This window comes from Peromyscus californicus, unplaced genomic scaffold, assembly GCF_007827085.1.
Source record: "Peromyscus californicus insignis strain IS unplaced genomic scaffold, ASM782708v3 Scaffold_15__1_contigs__length_86483966, whole genome shotgun sequence".
Lineage (NCBI taxonomy): Eukaryota > Metazoa > Chordata > Mammalia > Rodentia > Cricetidae > Peromyscus > Peromyscus californicus.
The window spans coordinates 54,708,979-54,730,058 of record NW_026294447.1 but is presented as its reverse complement, the minus strand read 5'-3'; the positions used below and the strand labels follow the sequence as shown (position 1 = coordinate 54,730,058).

Here is a 21,080-nt window from a genome sequence, read left to right as displayed (position 1 = left end):
GCTGGGATTAAGGGCGTGCCACCATCGGCTAGCTGGATTTTTGTTTTCTTTCGTAGTAAAATCGAGGCTTAATTTTAAAACTGGCTTAGTTGACTTGCGCTGCCCGACGCCGAGGTTGCATGCGTGAGGCCTGTCCGCAGCAGCCGACATGCGCTACGTGGCCTCTTATTTGCTTGCCACCCTTGGGGGCAACTCCTCTCCCAGCACGAAAGACATTAAGAAGATACTAGACAGCGTGGGCATCGAGGCGGAGGATGACTGGCTCAGCAAGGTCGTCTGCTGGTGGGGCTGGGGCTGTTGCTGCTGCCCCTGGCTCTGCAGCTCCTGCTGCTGGTTCTGCCCCTGCTGCAGCAGAGGAGAAAGACGAGAAGAAGGAGGAGTCCGAGGTGTCAGATGATGACATGGGATTTGGCTTGATTAAATTCCTGCTCCCCTGCAAATACTTTTTATGTAAAACAAACAAACAAACAAACAAACAAAAAACTGGCTTAGTTTAGGATGGCAGTCTGCTGGTTGCTTGCATTAGTGTGTAATTTTACTGACTTCCTTTATTCTGAGTAAAGGAAAGAACAACGCCCTTCATTCACTTCAACTCAAAGTATAACATGGATTAACTAAAAAAATGTGGGCACGGGTCTTGGAATCAGTCATTTATCACAAAATGAACAATTTCAAATTTTAAACACGATCACTTTATATTCAACTCAAAAGCAAGTAAACAATTTTATTCAAACTCTACAAACATCATTTTCTTATATTAGCCTGAGATTAAGCATGAAGAAGTTGGACCTGAAGTTGGGCTTTATTGCCCAAACATCATGTCAGAATGAGTGCCTCATAAAGCCAGGCTCAAGCACCTGGTGATCTCTGCCTGTATCAGCAATGCAGGCGGACTCTAACTGTCCTGGTCCACATGATCATTCTGGGTTCTGAAAACTCTTTTAATCCTCAGGATTGAACCCAAGGCTTACCCATGACAGGCAAGTGCTCTACCCCTCGCCTTTCCTCACATGATCCTCAGAGGCTAAAAATGCCCATTTGAAAAGATCTGCTATGACAAACGTATGGAAAGTGTACCCAGCTGCAGATGGCCGATCAACATCTCTGAAGCAGCTGCTTTGGGTGACAATTAAAAACAACGCCCAGGTCCTTTCTGTTCATCACATACTGGAAAACATGCAGCAGCATGAAGTGTTTTATTAAGTTTATAAACACCAGGGACTGTAATAAAATATAAAATACAGAGCATCTCTTTTTTAAATATCAAGTTTCTGAATGCTTCATTCATCCTTTGGTTTCAAACCATACAATGCACTCATATTACACTGTACATGTGGCAATGAGACAGAACACTGTCCGACTGCAGGGTAAGGAGGGTGCTGTAGGAATACCAAAGCACTACTTTATAGAAAGTAAGCGTTGAAGCAAAAATACTTTCTGAATATATATATATATACTGTACATTGTAAACAAACATTCAGAATAAGAATCAACACAGGCCAAAATATCGTTTCCCAGGAAACCAGGATCTTTTTCCTTTGAAATGATACACGCTGAGGATGCGGTGGTGCCTGTTCCTCTATTTGCTCATGTGCTTAGATCTCTTGGAAATGAGTAATTGTTACATTCATTTGCTAACGGTCTGTCCTCTCTAGGATGGCTGGCTGTTGCGAACAAGGAATAAGAACTATTTCTGTCCCTGCCTTTCCTTTCATCCTAGTTAAGTAACATAGAAGCAATTCACCTCCATCAGTCCACTGGGTAATGTAAGTAGACCAGTAAATTTCCAGTCTGTGCAGGGGAAACTAGTTGACAGTTTGTTCCCAATAAGGCCAGTCAAAATAACCACTACTAAGTCAGTCCAAGCTAGTAGTAAACCCCTGATTTAGCAGGCTGAATCCAGGTCTGAAGCTAGGTGATTCTAATTTCTATATCACTGTGCAAATCTAGAATTTTCTATGTAAAAGAGAGTGCTGGCAGCATTGAAGCCCTGTCGTAAGAGAATGAAACGCTGATTAGGTATTGAGATGTAGAGAGGCTGTGTGAAGAAATCAGAACTTAATGATAGTGTCAGAGTAATGGCCTTGAAATTTCCTTGAATGAATCTGGAGCTAAGACAGTTTATGAGTTAATTATGTTCTGAGTCAAAAGCCTACATGTGAATGATAAACACATAAAGCCAACGATGCACTTTCTACAATGATTATATGCAAGGATGTCAAGTCTTATGTTAGCATTCTATGCCAGCGGTAGCCCCACTATGAGGAAAATGAGTCATGACTGCCCATCCCTTTTCAAAGCTTCCAGTCTCTGAAGGAGTGCATTTCCAAATGCTTCCCGGTAGGCAGGGCTGAGCGTATCCAACAAGGAGTAGACTGTCTCGTGGTAAGGGGTCTGCAAATGATCTTCCACCTGGTCAAAAGCATAGCCCACCACCTACGAGAGAAGGGCAGCAGTGAGTGGTCATCAGCTTCCAGCCTGCTACTGAATGGCTCATTCTGTAGTGACCCTGTTTCTCAGCAGAAGACATGCATTTCAGAGCAGCTGGGAGCAATCTCTGTAAGTAAATTATACAGCCAAGACCACTACCTGAAACATGCTTCCTCCAAACTCTGTAAGAGGTTGGGTTTGCTCACTTTTGCTCCTTTAAAGAGTTAGAAATCTTGAAAGTAACACTTGACTTTTCATATCTCAAAATGATTTTAACCTTTATTTTTATTTTAAACCATGTCTATGTGTGCCCGTGTTTACCCGAGTGCAGATGTCCCATGGCGGCCAGAAGAGAGCACTGGGCCTCCTGGAGCTGCAGTCACAGGCAGCTGTGAGCTGCCGGACATGTGGGGATTAAACTGGTGCAAGAGAAGCATGCATTCCTAACCGCAGTGCTCTCTCTCCAGCATAAGCCCTTCCTGGATCCCATACACACGGAAGATCTACCACACCAAAGGACCAGCTTGCAATACAGACATTGGTGACAAAGCCTCCCCAGTGCAGCCTGCTGCTGAGAACTGAACCCAGGGTCACATATATGTTAGGCAAGGGCTCTACCACTAAGTCTGTCTGTCTGTCTGTCTTCTTTCCTTTTCTCCTTCTCTCCCCCTCTTTCTTTGTTCCTCTTCCTTCCTTCCTTTCTTGAGGCAGGATCTCACTCTGTAGCCCAGGCTGGCCTTGAGCTCAGAGATCCACCTGCCTCTGCCTCCTGAGTGCTGGGATTAAAGGTGTGTGCCACCACACCCAGCATCTAAGTGCCTTCAAAAATTTGCCTGGCTGTTTTTTGTTTTTTTTTTCTTCTTCTTTTTCTTAATACAAATGCACCCAGTACAGAGAGCCCATTTCGGGAGCTGCAGTTGTTAGCTATAGGAAGGAAAGAAATCAGTTTGGTGGTAATAATCCAAGCAACTGAATCAACTCTGGAAATTATTTACCCTCTCAAATTCAACTGTTCTATGTTGATTAAAATTTTGACCAACAAAATTTGGTCAAATTAACCAAACTTTAACCAAATTAAATTAACCAAAATTTGGGGGAAAACGTTTAAGTTTTTTTTGAAGATTCCCATGACCTGTTTTTAGATAATGTCCTTCTCTATCCTTTCTGGTAAAGTGGTAAAGATACATGCTTTTTCCTTCTTCTAATGATAAAAGTGAGTTACCCTGAGCCCTGCTTCTGTGAGCTCTAGGCAGTATTGGTTCCTCTCCTTTGTCTCCACGTTGATGTAAGCCACATCATCTGCACAGCGCAGGCTTTTTGAGACAAACATGCTGTTGACAGCGAAGAGAACATCATTTACGACAGCCTCAGCCTCTAGCCGCATGTCCTTCATATCCGTTCCTTCGAACCCATTGAGCTCGGAGCCTTCCTCAAACCCAGACATACTGCCCAGCTCCACGGGGTTATAGTCTGTTTCCATTCTGCAAGAAAGTAGTAACCGTTTTTTAACAGAAAGATATTCAAATTGTATTTGATTAGGATAGCTAAGCTTTCCATTGATAGTGTAAAACACCAACAGGCTGGGAGATGGCTCAGTGGGTAAGCAGTCACTCACTGCACATGCGTGAGGACCCAAGTCCAACGCCAGCCACACGTAACCAGCACCTGGGACCCCAGGGTTGAAAATAACACACACACACACACACACACACACACACACACACACACACACACACACACGAAAGCAAACTACTACATTTCTTTCAGGAAAAATACTGCCTGAAACCATTTCCAGTAGTTTTCACAGTAAAATTACAGATACCTATGCATTTTTAGGAAACAATTCCCTTTTCTTCATTTATTCCCTAAAACTTAAGAAACAACTACTTATTTGTGAGTGTGTGTATGATCACACATGCCTGCCATGGCTTGCTGTGGTGGTCAGTCTCCTTCTAGCCTGTGGGTCCTGGGAACTGGGCTCAGATCAATGGGCTTGGTGGCAAGCACCTTTATCCTAGCAAGCCTTAAAACACCAATTCTCATTTGGAGAAACAGTTGTCTTAGTACCACTTTTTAGCTATTTCACACAATGCCTCAGCAAATGAGTACAGTTTTATTTTTTTGAGACAGGCACTGACATGGTGCTGAAAGTCAGGAGCTCACTGTGTAGACCAGGCTGGCCTTCACTCCCAAGTGCTAGGATTAAGGGCACACACAAGTAGGCCCAGTGAGTGCAGAGTCTCCCCGCTCCCCCGACCCCCAAGACAGGGTTTCTGTGTAGCTTTGGAGCCTGTCCTGGAACCTCACAGAGATCCGCCTGCCTCTGCCTCCGGAGTGCTGGGATTAAAGGTGTGCGCCACCACCCAGCGTGTGCACGCTCTTAAACGTGTAATAGTTTCTCTAATTACATGTCGGAACGGGAACTGCAAAGTCAGAGGGCACGCCCATGTTAACTCTCAACAGGGGTCACCGAATGGCAAAGCCTTGCTGACTGACTCACTCTACTGGCAGAACGCTAGGCAGCAGTACTTTCACCCCGAGCTCTCTAATCCCTTTTTAACTTTTGTCAATCCGAGAGGCAAAGAACAAGAGCTCATTGTTTCAGCATGCATTTCCTTGAGCAGATACCTTTTCAGAGGCTTACAGCATATTTTTAGCTGCGGAAGTCACACAGAAGTGGAAACATAGTTTGTGTGAAATCAGAGTTTACATCCATACCTAGGAAAGTGGATGCTGCTATGTACTGAACATCTAAAACTGGGTTACTATAATTCTTTAAACGTTTCTCCCTTGTTCAATTAACACTGCTTATAATTATGTTTGGTTTCACAGATGTGATCATTTCATATAGTTTATAGATCCTGTTTGGCCCCTGGTGGTCCAGTGGTTAGGATTTGGTGTTCTCACCACTGCGGCCCTGGTTGGAAGGTTTTAGCCTCTAAACATCACACACGTCATGTCTTTATCTTGGTAACTATTCACCTCAGTTACAGACATCAGAATAATCATTACTCAGTTACAGACATCAGAATAATCATTACAGGCATGGAAGTGGGCCTTACAGGCTGGCAGATTAGGTCACCAGATGGCTCCTGGGCAACAATCCGCCTCAAGTTCCCAAAAGGAGAAGATACAAGGAGATTGCATGTGGTAAACTTAGAACTTCTGACAATGATTTATGTGTAGATTCATGTGTCTGCATGTGTGTTTGAGCGTGTGTACAGGTACCCATTGAGGCCAGAAGGTAGTGTTGGAACCCCTGGGACTGGAGTCACTGCCTGGGTGCTGGCAGCTGAACCCAGCTGCTCTGCAAGAATAGTGAAGTGCTCTTAATCACTGTTCTCTCTTAATCTCCAGCTGTAATGTACTGTTTTGTTGGCTGTAACAGACTTTAATACTGATGGACCACCTTTCCCCTGCCTGATACACCCAGATTTTCTGAGTGGAATAATGCCTCTTGCCTTGAGTGAAGCAGCAGGTGGTGTGGCTGAGACTGACCAATTAGTGCACAGACTTCTTCCTGGTCTTTTTAGTCCAGTCAGAGTATACTCTTAGCAGCCATCTTGAGATGAGGACAGGAGTCCAAGGACAATTCTGACAAGGGGATGAGAACAGCAGCAAGAAACAGAAGAGCAGGAGAGCCTAGATAGTTTCCCAACCTCTGTACTTTTCAGATACTGGAGGCAGTGAAGTCCCCCCCACCCCTTCCCCGCCATCGCTGGCAACAGAAAGCATTCTCACTGACTTGTCTGTCCATCAAAATCAAAGGCAGTGGCTGATCTAGCTCTCCAACAGCTTTAGGGAGGTACAGAGATTTTAAATTCGGAAGCCTGATGACCATGAATGTTTCTGTGCCTATCATGCAGAAAGCGCTTGGTAAAAACGTTTTTGTAGAACCAAGTATCAATATGTGCTTGCTATTAGCTTCCTATTGCTGCTGCAACAAAGGACCACAACATGGGGCACGGTGGCCGGAGCACAGGACCACCAACACAGAAGCTGAAGGAGCACTGTTCTTTTCTGACAGTTCTGGAGGGACGAAGCATAAAATCAAGACACTGGCACTGCTTGTTCCTTCTGAGGGATTCAGAGAACTGAGTACTTCCTTGTGCTTTTCAACTCCCAAGGCCGCTTGACTTCCTTTGCTTTATAGTCCTTTCCCGTGTCCTCTGCTCCCCAAGGCTGCCCTAGCTATGGCTGCTGCCGAGTGCCAAATCTGTTGGTGGCAGACCAGCCAGTGACTTGGTGGCAGGCTGACTACACCAGCCAGTTTCCCCGTGGGAAGGCCAGTACTCTGTCTACAAGACTCTGTGCTGGGATCGGCGTTTCCTTCATGTAATGTTTCTCCCAGACGTCCACTTACAGAAGCCATTAGCCACGCTCAGAGCAGTACACACAGCCTTCTGTTACAGCTGTGAGCCATGTGTGGGTGCTGGGAACCAAACCCAGGTCCTCTGCAAGAGCAACAAGTGCTCCTAACTGCTGAGCCATCCCTCCAGCCCTGACACTAAGTTTCTTTTTTTTCTTTTGGTTTTTCCGAGGCAGGGTTTCTTTGCAGCTTTGTGCCTTTCCTGGAACTGGCTCTGTAGCCCAGGCTGGCCTCGAACTCAGAGATCTGCCTGGCTCTGCCTCCCGAGTGCTGGGATTAAAGGCGTGCGCCACCACCGCCTGGGGACACTAAGTTTCTTAACTGAGTCTTAACTCCATTTGCCTATGTATCTAGAATGTTTTCTCTTTTTCCCCTCATTTTTAGGGTTTCATGTTACCTAGACTGGCCCTGAACTGCTTCATCTCCTCTAAGTGCTGGAATACAGGCATGCACCAATAGGCCTGCCTTTAACTACGATGTTCTTTAAGAATTGAGCTAACCGGGAGGCCGTGGCGCACGCCTTGAATCCCAGCACTGGGGAGGCAGAGCCAGGCGAATCTCTGTGAGTTCGAGGTCAGCCTGGTCTACAGAACAAGATCCAGGGCAGGCGCAAAAACTACACAGAGAAACCCTGTCTCGAAAAACAAAACAAAACAAAACAAAAAAAAAAAAGAATCGGGCTAACAATTAAAGATATTTACTGGTAGTTAAAAGTCTAATTTGGGGAATGAGACAGCCATGCCAAATATTTGTACAAATATTAAAACCACAAACATGATCATAATCACAACCAAAGAAATATACTTAATTGTGAATAGCTGATAAAGAAAACAATGCCATGCATAACTCAACTACAGGCGCTACCATTAAGTGTCCATGTACTTGGGTGGCCACCAAGCCTTTCTGGGCTCCTGGTGCTCTTGTCCACAGAACAAGGACACTGTCTCCGCTGTGTGAGAAGGCTCTGTACAGGGTGAAAACAACACTGTGGAGGGCAGTCTAGCTGCAGCACAGGCACACTGCTTGGGGAGCACAGGGGTGGCCACTGGGCACTAACTTTTGATCTAACAGGCGGTCTTAAAGCCTCGAGGATGGAAACAATGGTCACTCCGATTACCGACATGGTTGAGGGTAAGCGTACTATCTTGGTGTCTCCGCCACATTCCCTCTCTCACCCAGGCTTGCTTTCTCTTTCCTTGTTTGTCTGTCTGGGAGGGACAATTCTCAAAATTCTATCCGGTGGCCTTTTTTTTGTTCTTATAAAGACATGTATCTCACGCTTGCTGGGCTATGAGGTGTAGGATGCCTTTGAACTTCCTGATCCTCCAGAGTGCTGGGACCACAGGGATGTGGTGACTTCTGACGGTGTCTCTGGTGGCTGCTTCAGTGTTTACGGTGTACGCTTTGTCACAACGCAGTTCTGACAGCTGTTAGTTTTTCATGCATGGGACCCTCGTGAGAGTGCACTATATAACCCTGGTTACTTTGTCAGATGCTCTCCTCTACTGATGTTAGAAATTCGTAATACATGCTAATTTTGCCTTTTTAATTTTATGTGGTCAAGATCTCATGTAGCCCAGATGGACTTGGAACTCAGTATGTGGTCAAGAATGAAGTGAACTGATGAGTCTCTTACCTTCATCTGTGGGCCTGGGTTACAGGTGTGAGCCACCACGGTTTGTTTTGTTTTTTGAGACAGGGTTTCTCTGTGTAACCCTGGCTGTCCTGGAACTCACTCTGTAGACCAGGGTGGTCTTGAACTCACCGAGATCTGCCTGCCTCTGCCTCCTGAGTGCTGATAGGCTTACACCACACACCCACTCCACCAGGTCTGGTTTCCCGTGGTGCTGATGGTGGAATGTGAATCCAGGGCTTCGTGTATGCTAGGCAAGCATGCCACCAGCTGACCCGCCCCTCTGATTTGGAGACTCTAGGTTCATGTTGTCCAAGAGAGGTGTCCTTGTCCTCTTGCTCCGAATTTTCTTTCCTCTGTTCCATTTTGAAAGTTTCTATTGTTATTTTCAGAACAGCAAATCTGCAGTACCGAGACACTGATTTACTTTTTTTTTTCAAGACAGCATCTCTCTCTGCAGCCCTGTCTGTTTCAAAACAACAAAAAATAAAAAGTGCTTGCTGACAAAAACAAAAACAAACAAAACCAAAGAAAGTATTCCCTGCTCTTCCAGAGGAAGAGTTCGGTTCCCAGCACTTCTTTCAGGCAGCTCACAACGCTTATCACCCCACTCACAACTCTCGCTCCAGGAGCTCTTGGCCCTCTTCTGGCCTCCATGTCATCTTCTGGCCTCCGTAGGCACCTCTGCTCATGAGTGTATGCCTGCATACATACACATAATTGAAAAAGAACACTGAGGTGGTAGTGGCTGGGGGTGTAGCTTCGTGGTAGAGTCTTCTCCGGCAGGTATAAGGTTGTGGGTTCAATCCTTAGTGCCACACACAGAAGCTAAAGTAATGCTGACAGTTTTGATTTTTTAGTAGTCAGTTTGGAACAACACATCCCCACAAAGGCTCATATATGCAAGCCTGGGCCCTCACCTGACACAGCTAATCCCTCTGCTGTAGCTCAGTCACAAGGCTCTGACCTTTTCAGTGGATCAACCTCCTTGATAGAGCCTTGCCGGGGGATGACTGAAACTTTCTAATGTGGAGATTGTTGGAGTCACCAGAGTGTCTTTGGGCACTCTTATACACACACAACCTGCCCGTGGGTCTTTTCTCAGCTGTCATGAGGTGAGCAGCCCTGCTCTGCGGCTCCCCCTCTGGATGCCGTTCTGCCTCATGTCAAGAGAAGCAATAAAGTCAGTCCACAGCTCCTCCGCTAGAACTTCTGGGCTGGGACAAATCCAGCTCTCCTCCTCTCAGGCAGTTTAGCTCTCTGTCACAGCGGTGGAAACTAAGGCACATTCTACTTTTTCCCTACGGCACAGAAAAGCACTGTCTGCAGTAAGAAAAAACAATAAACAAATGTGTGACAGACTGGAAAGCAGAGACCGGAAGCAGAAGTCTTTGCCTCAGAAGCCAGGCTACTGCCATAACAGCTGAAGTAACTAGTAGCATCTGTTCCACATAAAATGAAAGGTTCAGATTTACTTCACTTTAAACAGCTATTTAAAAATATAAAAGGGAGTCGGGTGGTGGTTGTGCACGCCTTTAATCCCAGCACTCCAGAGGCAGAGGCAGGTGGATCTTAATGACTTGGAGGGCAGCCTGGTCTACAGAGCTAGTTCCAGGACAGCCAGGACTGTTACACAGAGAAACCCTGTCTTGAAAAACCAAAAGCAAAATAAAATAATAAAAAATAAAAAATAAAGGGGAATAAAAACAATCCATTCTAATTAGCATTGTTTAGAATTTGGGCAAAGCTCAAACCTTTTTTAATCTTTATGTTCTATAACATCATTTACATTTTTCTTCTCTTTTTTTAAAAAAAGATTTATTTATTATGTATACAGCATGTATGACCAGAAGAGGGCACCAGACCTTATTACAGATGGTTGTGCGTCACCATGTGGTTGCTGGGAATTGAACTCAGGACCTCTGGAAGAGCAGTCAGTGCTCTTAACCTCTAAGCCATTTCTCCAGCCCCCTCATTTACATTTTTTTCAATGGTTCTGGCATACATATACTTAAAGCTTTTTTAAATTATTATTTTCTATGTAGGGTGTTTTGCCTGCACTTGTCTGTGCACCCAGCACATGCAATGCCTGCAGGGGCCAGAAGAGGGTGTCAGATTCCCTGGAAGTTACAGGCGGTTTGAATCGACAAGTGGTGTTGGGAATTGAACCCAGGTCCTCTGCAAGTGCTTATAACTGAGTCACCGCTGCAGCCTCAAACATATACTTTTGAAATTGAAAATTTTAAGTCAGAGTCACTTGGGAGATGTCTATTTTTATTTAGACCCTGATATACAGTTACTCCGCACTCCAACTTCAGCAATGACTGAGACACACACACCACAGTGCTACAGACTAAGCCAGCAGGACTGCGCTGCATCCAATGACTAAGGAGAAGCTTGGGGTGAAGATGTGCAGGGTGCTAACCTGAATTCTCAAAAGGAAACATGAACAGTGACCCCGTAACCCTCAAGATCAAAGACTCAAGTTCTAAGAAAGTATTCTTTATATATATATAATATATATATATAAAATTTTTAAATTTTATATAGATTTTCTAGTCGTTTTATATATCAGCCCTGTCCTCCCTCCTCCACCCCCCATTCCCACCTCTTCCGAGGCAAGGTCTCCCCTGGGGAGTCAGCCCAGCCTGGTACATTCAGTTGAGGCAGGTCCAGTCCCCTCCTCCCTGCACCAAGGCTGAGCAAAGTGACTCAGCATAGGCCCTAAGTTCCGAAAAGCCAGCTCATACACCAAGGACAGGTCCCGGTCCCACTGCCTGCGGGTCTCCTAAACACTTCAAGCTAATCAACTGTCTCACTTATCCAGAGGGCCTGGTCCAGTTCCATGGAGGCTCCTCAGCTATTGGTTCACAGTTCATGTGTTTCCGCTAGTTTGGATATTTTTCCCTGTGCTTTTTCCAATCATGGTGTCGATATCTCTTGCTCATATAATCTCTTCTCTGTCTCTCTGTCTCTCTCTCTCTTCAACTGTATTCCTGGAGCTCCAAATATCATTCTCAGTGAGGTAACCCAGACTCAGAAAGACAAACATGGTATGTACTCACTCATAAGTGAGTACTAGATGTAAATCAAAGGATAACCAGACTGCAACTGACAACTCCAGGGAGGCTACCTAGTAAAGAGGACCCTAAGAAAGACACAGGGATCGCCCAATGACAGAGAAATGGATCTACATGAGCAAACTGGGAGTGTGGGGGTAATGGAGGGCAAGGGTCAGGGGAAAGAGAGCTTAGGGGAGCGGGAGATCCCAGATGGATCAGGAACAGAGTGGGAGAACAAGGAAAGAGATACCATGATAAATGAAGACTCCAAGGGAATAGGAAGAAGCAGAGTGCTAGAGAGGTCCCCAGAAATCCACAAAGACACCTCCACTATAGACTACTGGCAATGGTCAAGAGAGTGCCTGAGCTGACCTACTCTGGTGATTGGATGGCCGAACACCCTGTCATGAGAGAACTCTCATTCAGTGACTGATGGAAGCAGATGCAGAGATCCACGGCCAAACCCCAGGTGGAGCTCCAGGAGTCCAATCGATAAGAAAATATTAAGCACTGAATGAAAAAAAAGGCCCCCCCCAAAGACAGGTAGTACTGATTCTCCAGGAAACTGGATTCTTGGAACTATGAGTAGGGAACATTATAACCAACATAAAACAAATCATTAGATGCAGAATAGCGATTTCGGGGCTGGAGAGATGGCTCAGTAGTTAACAACACTGGGTGTTCTTCCAGAAGACCAGGTTTGAGTCTCAGTACCCATATGGCAGCTCACGACAGCCTGTAACTCCAGTCCCAGGGGATCCAACATTCTCTTCTGGCCCCCTCAGACATCAGGCATAGAGTGCACATCCATGCAGGCAAAACACCCCATGTACATGAAATACTTTTAAGAAACCTTCACCACTTCCCTTTGAGCCTTCCACTGCTGCTCTACCAGTGACCCTTCTGAGGTCAGGACCTTCAAGGACTGGACGCCACAAGTGCCATGTGTTACTCTCAAGCACCCAGCTGTTTGTATGACAGGTCCTGAGAGGATCTTTTAAAACACCCGCCTAAGCGACGCAGGACTCCGCTTTCTCCATCTGCTGGTGATTTCTGGGCTGTGCGACCAGTTCTGGTTTTGAGGAGTCCTGAACCCCTCAGGGTGCTGATGTTGGATCTTCCATTCCCCACGTTTACTTCACTAGCCTTTATTTCGCTGCACTGCACATTCAGAAGGGTGAAGACGGGGGACTGTCTGCGACGGCAGAAGAGACGAAGTGACAGGTGTGTGTCCCTTCACAAGAAGGTGTCCGGCAGGGCAGAGACCACAGAGACTCACTTCACAGCAGGTGTGGCGCTGCAGCTGACACCACGGCCGTCAGGGGACGGCAGGGATGATGTCCCTGAGTGCCTCTCAACGTGACTGGTCAGGGCAGGAACCTCTGTTGGATGCTCTGGGACTCAGGCACAAGGTTTCACATTCCTTCTCTCTGAAGTGAAGCTAACACCAGACTCCACCTTTCAATGGCGCTGACAGGCCTAGCTACGGCACTTTAACAAAGTGCTTAGAATGATGCTGAGCACACGGCAAGTTCAAGAATTATGTTGGGGCCAGGTGCGGCGGCACATGTTTGGAAATCCAGCATTCAGGGGTACGAGGCAGAAGGATGGTGAATTAACAGAACCATCTGCAGCCGGGTGCGGCGGCACATGTTTGGAAATCCAGCATTCAGGGGTACGAGGCAGAAGGATGGTGAATTAAGAGAACCATCTGCAGCCGGGTGTGGCGGCGGCGGCGCACACCTTTAATCCCAGCACTCGGGAGGCAGAGCCAGACGGATCTCTGAGAGTTCGAGGCCAGCCTGGTCTACAGATCGAGATCCAAGATAGGCTCCAAAGCTACACAGAGAAACCCTGTCTCGAAAAACCAAAACAAACAAACAAACAAAAAAGTACCATCTGCAAGTAATAGGTCAACCTTGGTGACAATGAGGTGGTGTCTCCAGAGGGAGGGAAAAAAAAAATCTCTAGGGGCTGGTAATATAGCTCAACAGTCCAGTGCTTGCTGAGTATGTGTGAGGCCCCAAGTTTGATGCCCAACTACCCACTTCTGCTTATTAGTACGCATAATAAATTAAAAAAAAAAAACTTTAAAATCCAGCACTCGGGAGGCAGAGGCAATCAGATCGCTGTGAGTTCAAGGCCAGTCTGGGCTACAGAGTGAGTTCCAGGAAAGGCTCCAAAGCTACAAAGAGAAACCCTGTCTCAAAAAAAAAAAAAAATTTATTTTATGTATATGGGCGTCTTGCCGGCATATATGTCTGTGTATCAAGCAAGTGCCTGATGCTGAGGAGACCAGAAGAGGATGCTGGATTCCCTGGGACTGGAGTTAGACTGGTGAGCTAGCTACCACATGGGTACTGAGTATGGAACTTGGGTCCTCTGGAAGAGCAGCCAGTGATTCTTAACTGCTGAGCCCTCTCTGCAGCCCTCCATGCGGTGTTTTTGTTTGTCTGTTTATTCTGAAACAGTCTCATTATGTGTCCCCGACAGGTGTGGCACTCACTACTTAGAACAGGCTAGTCTCTGCCTCTGGAGGGCTAGTAAGAAAGGTGTGGATCACCACACCTGGCTTGTTTGTTTTCACAGTTTATTATTCTTAGTTAGTTGTAGGTGTGTGTCCTATGAGCCACCTGAAGAGGGAGCTGGGACAAACCTGGGTCCTCTGGAGACCAGCAAGCGCTCTTACCCACTGAGCCATCTCTTCGGTCCTCCTGGTCTTCTTTGAGATAAAGTCTCACCATGTAGCTGAGGGAGGCCTTTCTTGGGAGAGCCATCCTCCTGTCCCTGCTTTCCAGAAGCTGTGATTACAGGCATGCACCACCATGCTCAAATATACCTTAGAAGGGGAAGGGCAGCTCCAGATCTGAAAACACCACATATCTGACTGACCCCAGGTTCAGTGCTCTTTACACAGGCACAGTGAAGGCTACTGCTGGAGCTTGACAACCTTGATAACTGTAATCATTTTTTTTTGGGGGGGGGGTTCTCAAGACAGGGTTTCTCTGTGTAGTTTTGGTGCCTGTCCTGGATCTCACTCTGTAGACCAGGCTGGCCTTGAACTCACAGAGATCTGCCTGGCTCTGCCTCCCGAGTGCTGGGATTAAAGGTGTGTGCTACCACCGCCCAGCTAAATAATATTTTTATAATATTTTTTACATTTGTGTGTGTGTGTGTGTGTGTGTGTGTGTGTGTTGCGGGGGGGGGGGGGGGTTATGCACATGCCATGGCCCTCTTGTGGCGGTCAGAGGACAACTGGGGAAGCCTAGTTCCCTCTTTCTACCATGTGGGTTCTGGGGAACTGAACTCAGGTTATCAGCCATGGCAGCAAGTGACTTTGCCTGCTGAACCATGTTACTGGCCTGTGATCTTTCACTGTTGATTGAGACAGGGTCACATCAACCCAGGCAGGCCTCAAACCTGGTATGTAACCAAGGATGACATTGAGCTCCTGGTCCTTGTGCCTTCACTTCCCAGGTGCTGGGATTACAAGGGTGCTCCACTGGGCTCTCCCAGGCAAGTCTTCAGTATAATGAACACCATCACAATGACCTGTGCAGATCCCTACTTGGACTATTATTTTGACCTGATGCACCTTCTAACCTGCCACTGAGAATTCCTTTATCATTTTTACAAAGTTAACAGTATTTGGTTGGATAACTACCTTCATCTTCCTCAATTAATGCTAGGGTGCCAGCATTCTACACTAGGAACTTGCTTTTGCTAAACTTAGAAACAGCCCTGTGATTTTCGATGATTCTGAATCCCATTTGGGCTAAAGGTGTGATGACAGTTCTTAAATTCTATGCTGGATCTCTCCTAGAAAGTATAAAACGTACAAGGCAACACACTTAACACTTTGGGTGTAGTGTGCTTGTTATTGTGGGGTCTTTCATTTTCCCTCCTTTCCTCCTTTCCTTCGGTATCTGTAAGTGCAGGCATCCTATGGACAGCCTGAATGTAATTTTATATTGTGTTCAGGAAACCATGTTAACAACAGTCACAGAACTAAGTTCAAAGTCCAGTTCCAAACCCCAGAGGCCTGAATGAGGCAAGGTCCCATCCCAGACTTCGAACTCTGCTTTGTTTATACTACAAAGAGTCCTGTCATGATGACTTGTAAGGCTCAGTCCCTCTTTGAGACAGGGTCTTCCCAGGTAGACCAGGCTGGCCTTATTTAAGGAGAGCTGTCTGCATCTGTCTCTCTAGTGCTGGGATTAAAAGTGTGTGCCACAATGCCCGGCAAGCATGTCTTATTAGTGTCAAAACAGATCTAGAACCCAGATGGTTCTGATCTTCAGTGCTATATTCAGTTCAAACCATGGAATCTGGATTACTTGCGCTGTTCTTCCGGTGCTGCTCTGGCTGTTTTCACCTTCAGTCTAAGCCCTACACCTGGCTATTTTCAACACTGTAGGTAGCAAACTAAGGCCAGATTATCTTGTATTTCTCTTTATTTTACCAGGAGCACAAATCGAATCCTTGCAATGGCCTCACTCCTTACATCTACTGTCAGCACAGACTCCTTCCTCTCCTCCCTCCTCAGGTTCCCGGAACTTACCAAGCATGACTCCTGTGATGAGCCCTGCAGGTGGTGGTCTTGTCTGGAAAATAACTCAGGCATCCATGTGTCCTACTTCTTCGCTTTCTCTAAGTCTCTGACTCAAATAGCATCTTTTAAAAAATGAGAGGCCTTTTCTTACAACCCAGGTAAATAGTCTGAGTGGAGTGGGGTGGTGCAAAGCCAAAATTTCAGCATTTGGGAGACTTAGGCAGGAAGACCTCAAGTTTTGGCCGGTCTGGGCTACATAACAAGTTCAAAGCCAGTTTGAGCTACATAGTGAGAGACTCAAAATCCAAACCAAACCAAAAGAACCAATTCTGAGGATGCAGCATTTATGAACAGAATTCCTTCACTCAATCTCCTCAATCCAGGACTCTGTTTAAATTACTTCCCTGCTCACATCATTTCATTTTCCTCAATTCTCGAGTTTATAATATTAGTCGGCTCACACCTGGCTGAGGCGGCGACGTAGGCTCAGAGAGGGCAGCACAGGTTCAAGGTGGCTCAGTGTCAATGTCTGGAATGTAACTCAGGACAGCAGACTTTGCAGTCTTCAGCGGCTGCCTCAGTAAGGAGCCAGTGCCTCTGCAGGATTGTCTCCTAAAATACGGCTGCGCACATCCCCCGGAGAGCACAAAGTCTTTGCTGAGCTCCCCCCCCCCGCCCCCTCGGGGTCGCGAGGCGCCGGATTTTAACAGAGAAAACAGTATTGCCCACAAACTCCACGAATCCCAAGTTTCCTGGTCGTCGGTGTGGCATTTTACGAGAGGCGCTCTGCAAACAGCAAAGTACTAGACCTGGAGGATGCTTTGCAAACAATACCAGCATGAGGTGGGGAGCAACTTGCTGACAATAGGCACCGGTCAAAACACGGACAGAAATGCCAAGTCTCCAGTCCTCGCCCTGCAACCCACGGCGTCCGCGCACCACTTCCCGGAGGACAGCCCAGGCCGGACCCGCCCCCAGGCCTCTGTCAGGCCGAATGCGGATGTACGCCCGCACTTACCAGTCCGCCGCCACCGTGAGGTCAGGGCCCACGGCCCGCAGCCTGCCCGCCCACTCACCTGCGAGCGCCCATGTCCCTCCTCTTCCTCGTCCCGAGGCGGCTGGAGCTGGACTTGCGACGCCGGCACCGCCCCCGCCCCCACAGTCGCCCCGCCCATTCATCACCGGAAATGCTCCCGCCCGGACTCTTTTTCCTGACTTCCCAGCCCCACAGTATGGCGTCACTTCCGCTTGCGCCAGTTGCTCGGGTGCGCGCGGCGAGTCTAGGTCTCACGAACGCGCCAGGAGCGTCTCGGAGGCGGGAGCGCGCCTCGTAGATGACAACAAATTTGTCGCGCAGTGTCGGAGTCCGCCTCGCCGCCGCCGTCTGCCCTCTGGCTCTCGTGCATATTCTATCCGTACCGACAGAGCTCTTCGGAAGCCTCCGGCCTGGGGCGCCAGGTTTCGCTCAGCTACCCGTTCCCGCCGGGCCTAGTGTGAACGACGCGACGCGGGCCATGGGGTCGCCTTGAGGGACGGCGGCACAGAACCGTCATGCTGCGGCCACCGCGAACCTAGACTTCACCGCAGCCTGGGGACGCCGGCCGGACCCCGAGGTGCTGTCGCTGCCTGGACCCCAGGTCCGATCCCGGAATAGCCGCAGCGCGAAGTCCCGGCCCTCCCAGCCGCCAGCCCTCACCAACATGCCTTGGCCATTTTCAGAGTCTATCAAGAAGAGGGCCTGTCGGTACCTCCTGCAGAGGTACCTGGGCCACTTCTTGCAGGAGAAGCTGAGCCTGGAGCAGCTGAGCCTGGACTTGTATCAGGGCACCGGGTCCCTCGCCCAGGTCCCCTTGGACAAATGGGTAAGCTGCCGTCAGCCAGCAGGGCTAGGGACTCGTTTTCCTTAGGGCAAAACCTGAGCGATTGTCATCCAGCATCGGTGACGATCAGTCCCTCCTTGGGAATTGTTTGGGGTCTAGCGTGGCCGAGCTCAGGGAAGTGTGTAAAGTGTAGCAAGTTTGCGCCCCTATATCACGTGCTCTGACTTAAACGATATAATGGGGGCACACACCATGCGAACAATTGAGTCATTGCTTGGTGGTCTATGAAGCAGGCCCAGGGAAGGAGGTGACCAGCCCTGTCTCTTGTGAGGGTCTGCGGGGGTTCAGGGCAAACAAACCCTATCTTATTGGATGACGTTCGAAAAGATTAAGGATGAAGAGGAGGCGTCAAAAATCCCCAGTTATTTATTTTGGTTTGGATGCTGGTTTGGTTTGCCTGATTGTCTTCATACAGCGTTGGGCGTCTGGAGGAAAGTTAGGTGAAGGCCCCTTCTGCCGGTTGGCCTGCTTTGCTTGATTACATGTTTACAAGCCAGTTCGTTTTCCCAGCTTGTGAATGGTTGCGTGGCCCCAGGAGTGCTGTTTAGATTTGTCTTTTTGCTTCACGTGATAAAAAGACAGGTCGTAAACGCAAATGTTGCAAAAGCTCCGAAGCTGCAACCTCAGCCGTTTTTCAAAGAGCCTGTTTTCTACTAGAGGCTGTGGGTTGACTCACTGTTTTCTGTGCTTCGTGTGTATTTCAGTTCACCAAATACAGTTGTATTCGCATCGGTGGGCTAAAGTGCCTAGTATTTTACTTAAAGACCTTGGGTTTGTAGTGGCTTCTCTTTGCCATCTAGAAGCTTAAATTATGGAAACTCCTTTGCAATTTGTGCTAAGGGGTATGAATATAACATAATTATCTCGAAACTAGGCGACTCAAATCAAGGAGCGTACACATGATAGTTTAAAGAGCTCTAGTTTGAATAACAGAAAGACTTTGTCCTGTATCAAGAGCAGTCCCAGGCTGTCACAGTCAGTTGAAAGATGATGGGCATCGTAATTCACCCAAGTTCAGTAATCATAAAAGGCCAGTACACTCCATGTATGTCAGATCCTGTATCAGGCTGTCAGGCTACTGTCCAGCTGCTGTTCTTCCTTATCAGCAAACGGGGAACTTTTTTTTTTGGAGACAGGTTTATTATGTAGCTCTAGCTGCCCTGGCACTTGGCTGTGTAGCCCAGAATTCATGTCAATGTCCTTGCCTTAGTCTCCTTGGTACAGTTTTGAATGGACTATCTTTTTCTTTTAAGTGACCAAACCATCTTATTCAGAGGCTTGCAGAGGTCAGTGGATTCTGACATTCTCAGGGTAGATTTCCTTGGTCTCTGTCATTGCTGAAAACTGACTAGGGAGTCATGAGGGAGGGTTGGATGTTTATGAATGTCTTGTAGGAGTGAGTTGGTGTGCAGTGCAGTACTCTTTAAAGATGACACTAAACTTAGCAGGTGGACATTATTATATCTGTTTTATAAATGGCACTTAATACCTTGTCCTGTGTCACAGCTAGCTACAAGTGTTCCAACAAGAATTCAGATCTGACTCTTAAGCCCATGCTTTCTTCTTGTGGATTCAACTGTACAAAGTGCAGGTTCCAAATTCAGGTACTTTGTGTACATGGTTTTAATGACTTTCAGGACTGAAAAAAAAAAAGATATCTTCAGAGATCCATACATGCTAATGGAAGACTTGTGGATGACATTACTAACATTTCATTTCTTTAAAAAAAGATTTATTTTTCTGTGTGTGTGTGTGTGTGTGTGTGTGTGTGTGTGTGTGTGTGTCCATCTGTCCGTCTGTCCGTCCGTCCATCCCATGTGTATGCGGGTACTTATGGAAGCCAGAAGGAGAATCAGATCTCCTATAGCTGGAGTTACAGGTAGGTTGTGAGCTTCCTGTTGTGGGTTGTTGGGAACCGATCTCAGATCCTCTGCAAGAATGGCAAATGCTCCTAACTGCTGAGCCATCTCTTCAGGCCAGCATTTTAGTCCCTCATTCTCAGTTATACAGAGGAACTGGCTGGACTTGGCAGTGATGTATCAGTTTTTTTGTTTGTTTGTTTTTTCAAGACAGGATTTCTCTGTGTAGCTTTGCGCCTTTCCTGGAACTCTGTAGTCCAGGCTGGCCTCAAACTCAGAGATCAGCCTGCCTCTGCCTCACGAGTGCTGGGATTAAAGGCATGCGCCACCACCGCCCGGCTCAGTTATTCTTAATAATGGATTAGAAGTGGTGGTGTGCTTTTTGTGTGCAGTGTGAAACTACATCTAAACACATTTCTTTCCAGTTATTTGTCCAGAATGGTTTTAGACAGGTTGGGGCAGTCTTTCCCTATTTCAAATCTTTTATAAACCTGTATAGTTAATGACTTTAAAGACTAGACTTTTTGTTGCTTTTGGTTTTGTTCTTTTGAGACAGGATCTCATTAGGTAGTCTAGCCCAGCATTGAGTTCAAAATCCTCCTCATTCTGCTTCTGGAGTTCTGGTGTCTATGTTTTCAATGGAAATGGTTTTAAATCAAGGACCAGTGGAAATCTTTCCAAATACTTTTTAATGATAGTGCAAATATCCTTTAAAAAGCAGTTTTATCTTGCTCATTTTAGAAGTATTATCCTTACTTGGAAAAGTCAGATCGAGTATGTTGTGTGTTTTTGGAAACTGTCTGCCAGGTAGCATATATTCCTAGCCATTTGACAGCACGTGGGTGGTTGGCATAGTTAGAACTTTTACTTTGCTTAGGCAGAAGGTGCTTATCTCTAAACCCTACCCAGAAATACCTGGCAATCAGGAAGCTAGAGACTTCACTTTGGAGATCATGGACTCATGAAGAGCTTGAAGTGGAGGGGAGATAGAGAGTAAGAGTTTGGAACTGTGCCACAGCTGGAATGGCTGCCTTGCAGTTTTAGGAACTCCTGCTTCCTAGAAGTGGGCAAAAAAGGAAAGGGAGAGGTTCTGTCTGGGGAGTGAGTAGATTCACTCCTTTCCAACTGCAGAAGACTAGGAATTTATTCTAATTATTTACATAATGAGGGACCTTTAAGAAGTTTGTTTCCATTTAATCAGTGTACACACACACACACACACACACACACACACACACACACACACACACACGAACATGCCACAGCATGCCTGTGGAGTTTAGAGGCCATCTTGT

General features: G+C 46.9%; 2 protein-coding genes across 5 annotated transcripts in view; one reads left to right on the top strand and one right to left on the bottom strand.

The window, feature by feature from the left end:
* Positions 1-1,177: 1,177 nt before the first annotated feature.
* Positions 1,178-17,215, bottom strand: Gskip (GSK3B interacting protein). Of its 3 annotated transcripts, none has more exons than XM_052738900.1 (3): positions 17,123-17,215; positions 3,653-3,911; positions 1,178-2,436 (listed from the first exon to the last, which is right to left on the bottom strand). In XM_052738900.1, exons 1-3 carry the CDS (start codon positions 17,134-17,136, stop codon positions 2,275-2,277), a joined length of 435 nt encoding a protein of 144 aa, XP_052594860.1. In that variant the 5' UTR covers positions 17,137-17,215; the 3' UTR covers positions 1,178-2,274. The 3 variants fall into 3 exon arrangements, with proteins under 3 accessions (XP_052594860.1, XP_052594862.1, XP_052594861.1); XM_052738902.1 differs by lacking the exon at positions 17,123-17,215 and adding an exon at positions 17,065-17,088; XM_052738901.1 differs by lacking the exon at positions 17,123-17,215 and adding an exon at positions 16,056-16,976.
* Positions 17,216-17,299: 84 nt separating this feature from the next.
* Atg2b (autophagy related 2B) overlaps positions 17,300-21,080 on the top strand; it is a 70,108-nt gene continuing 66,327 nt past the window's right edge. For both annotated transcript variants that reach the window (XM_052738892.1, XM_052738891.1), the window contains exon 1: positions 17,300-17,908. In XM_052738892.1, the coding sequence (XP_052594852.1) occupies positions 17,747-17,908 (162 nt within the window). In that variant the 5' untranslated portion in view covers positions 17,300-17,746. The remainder of the gene's footprint in view (positions 17,909-21,080) is intronic.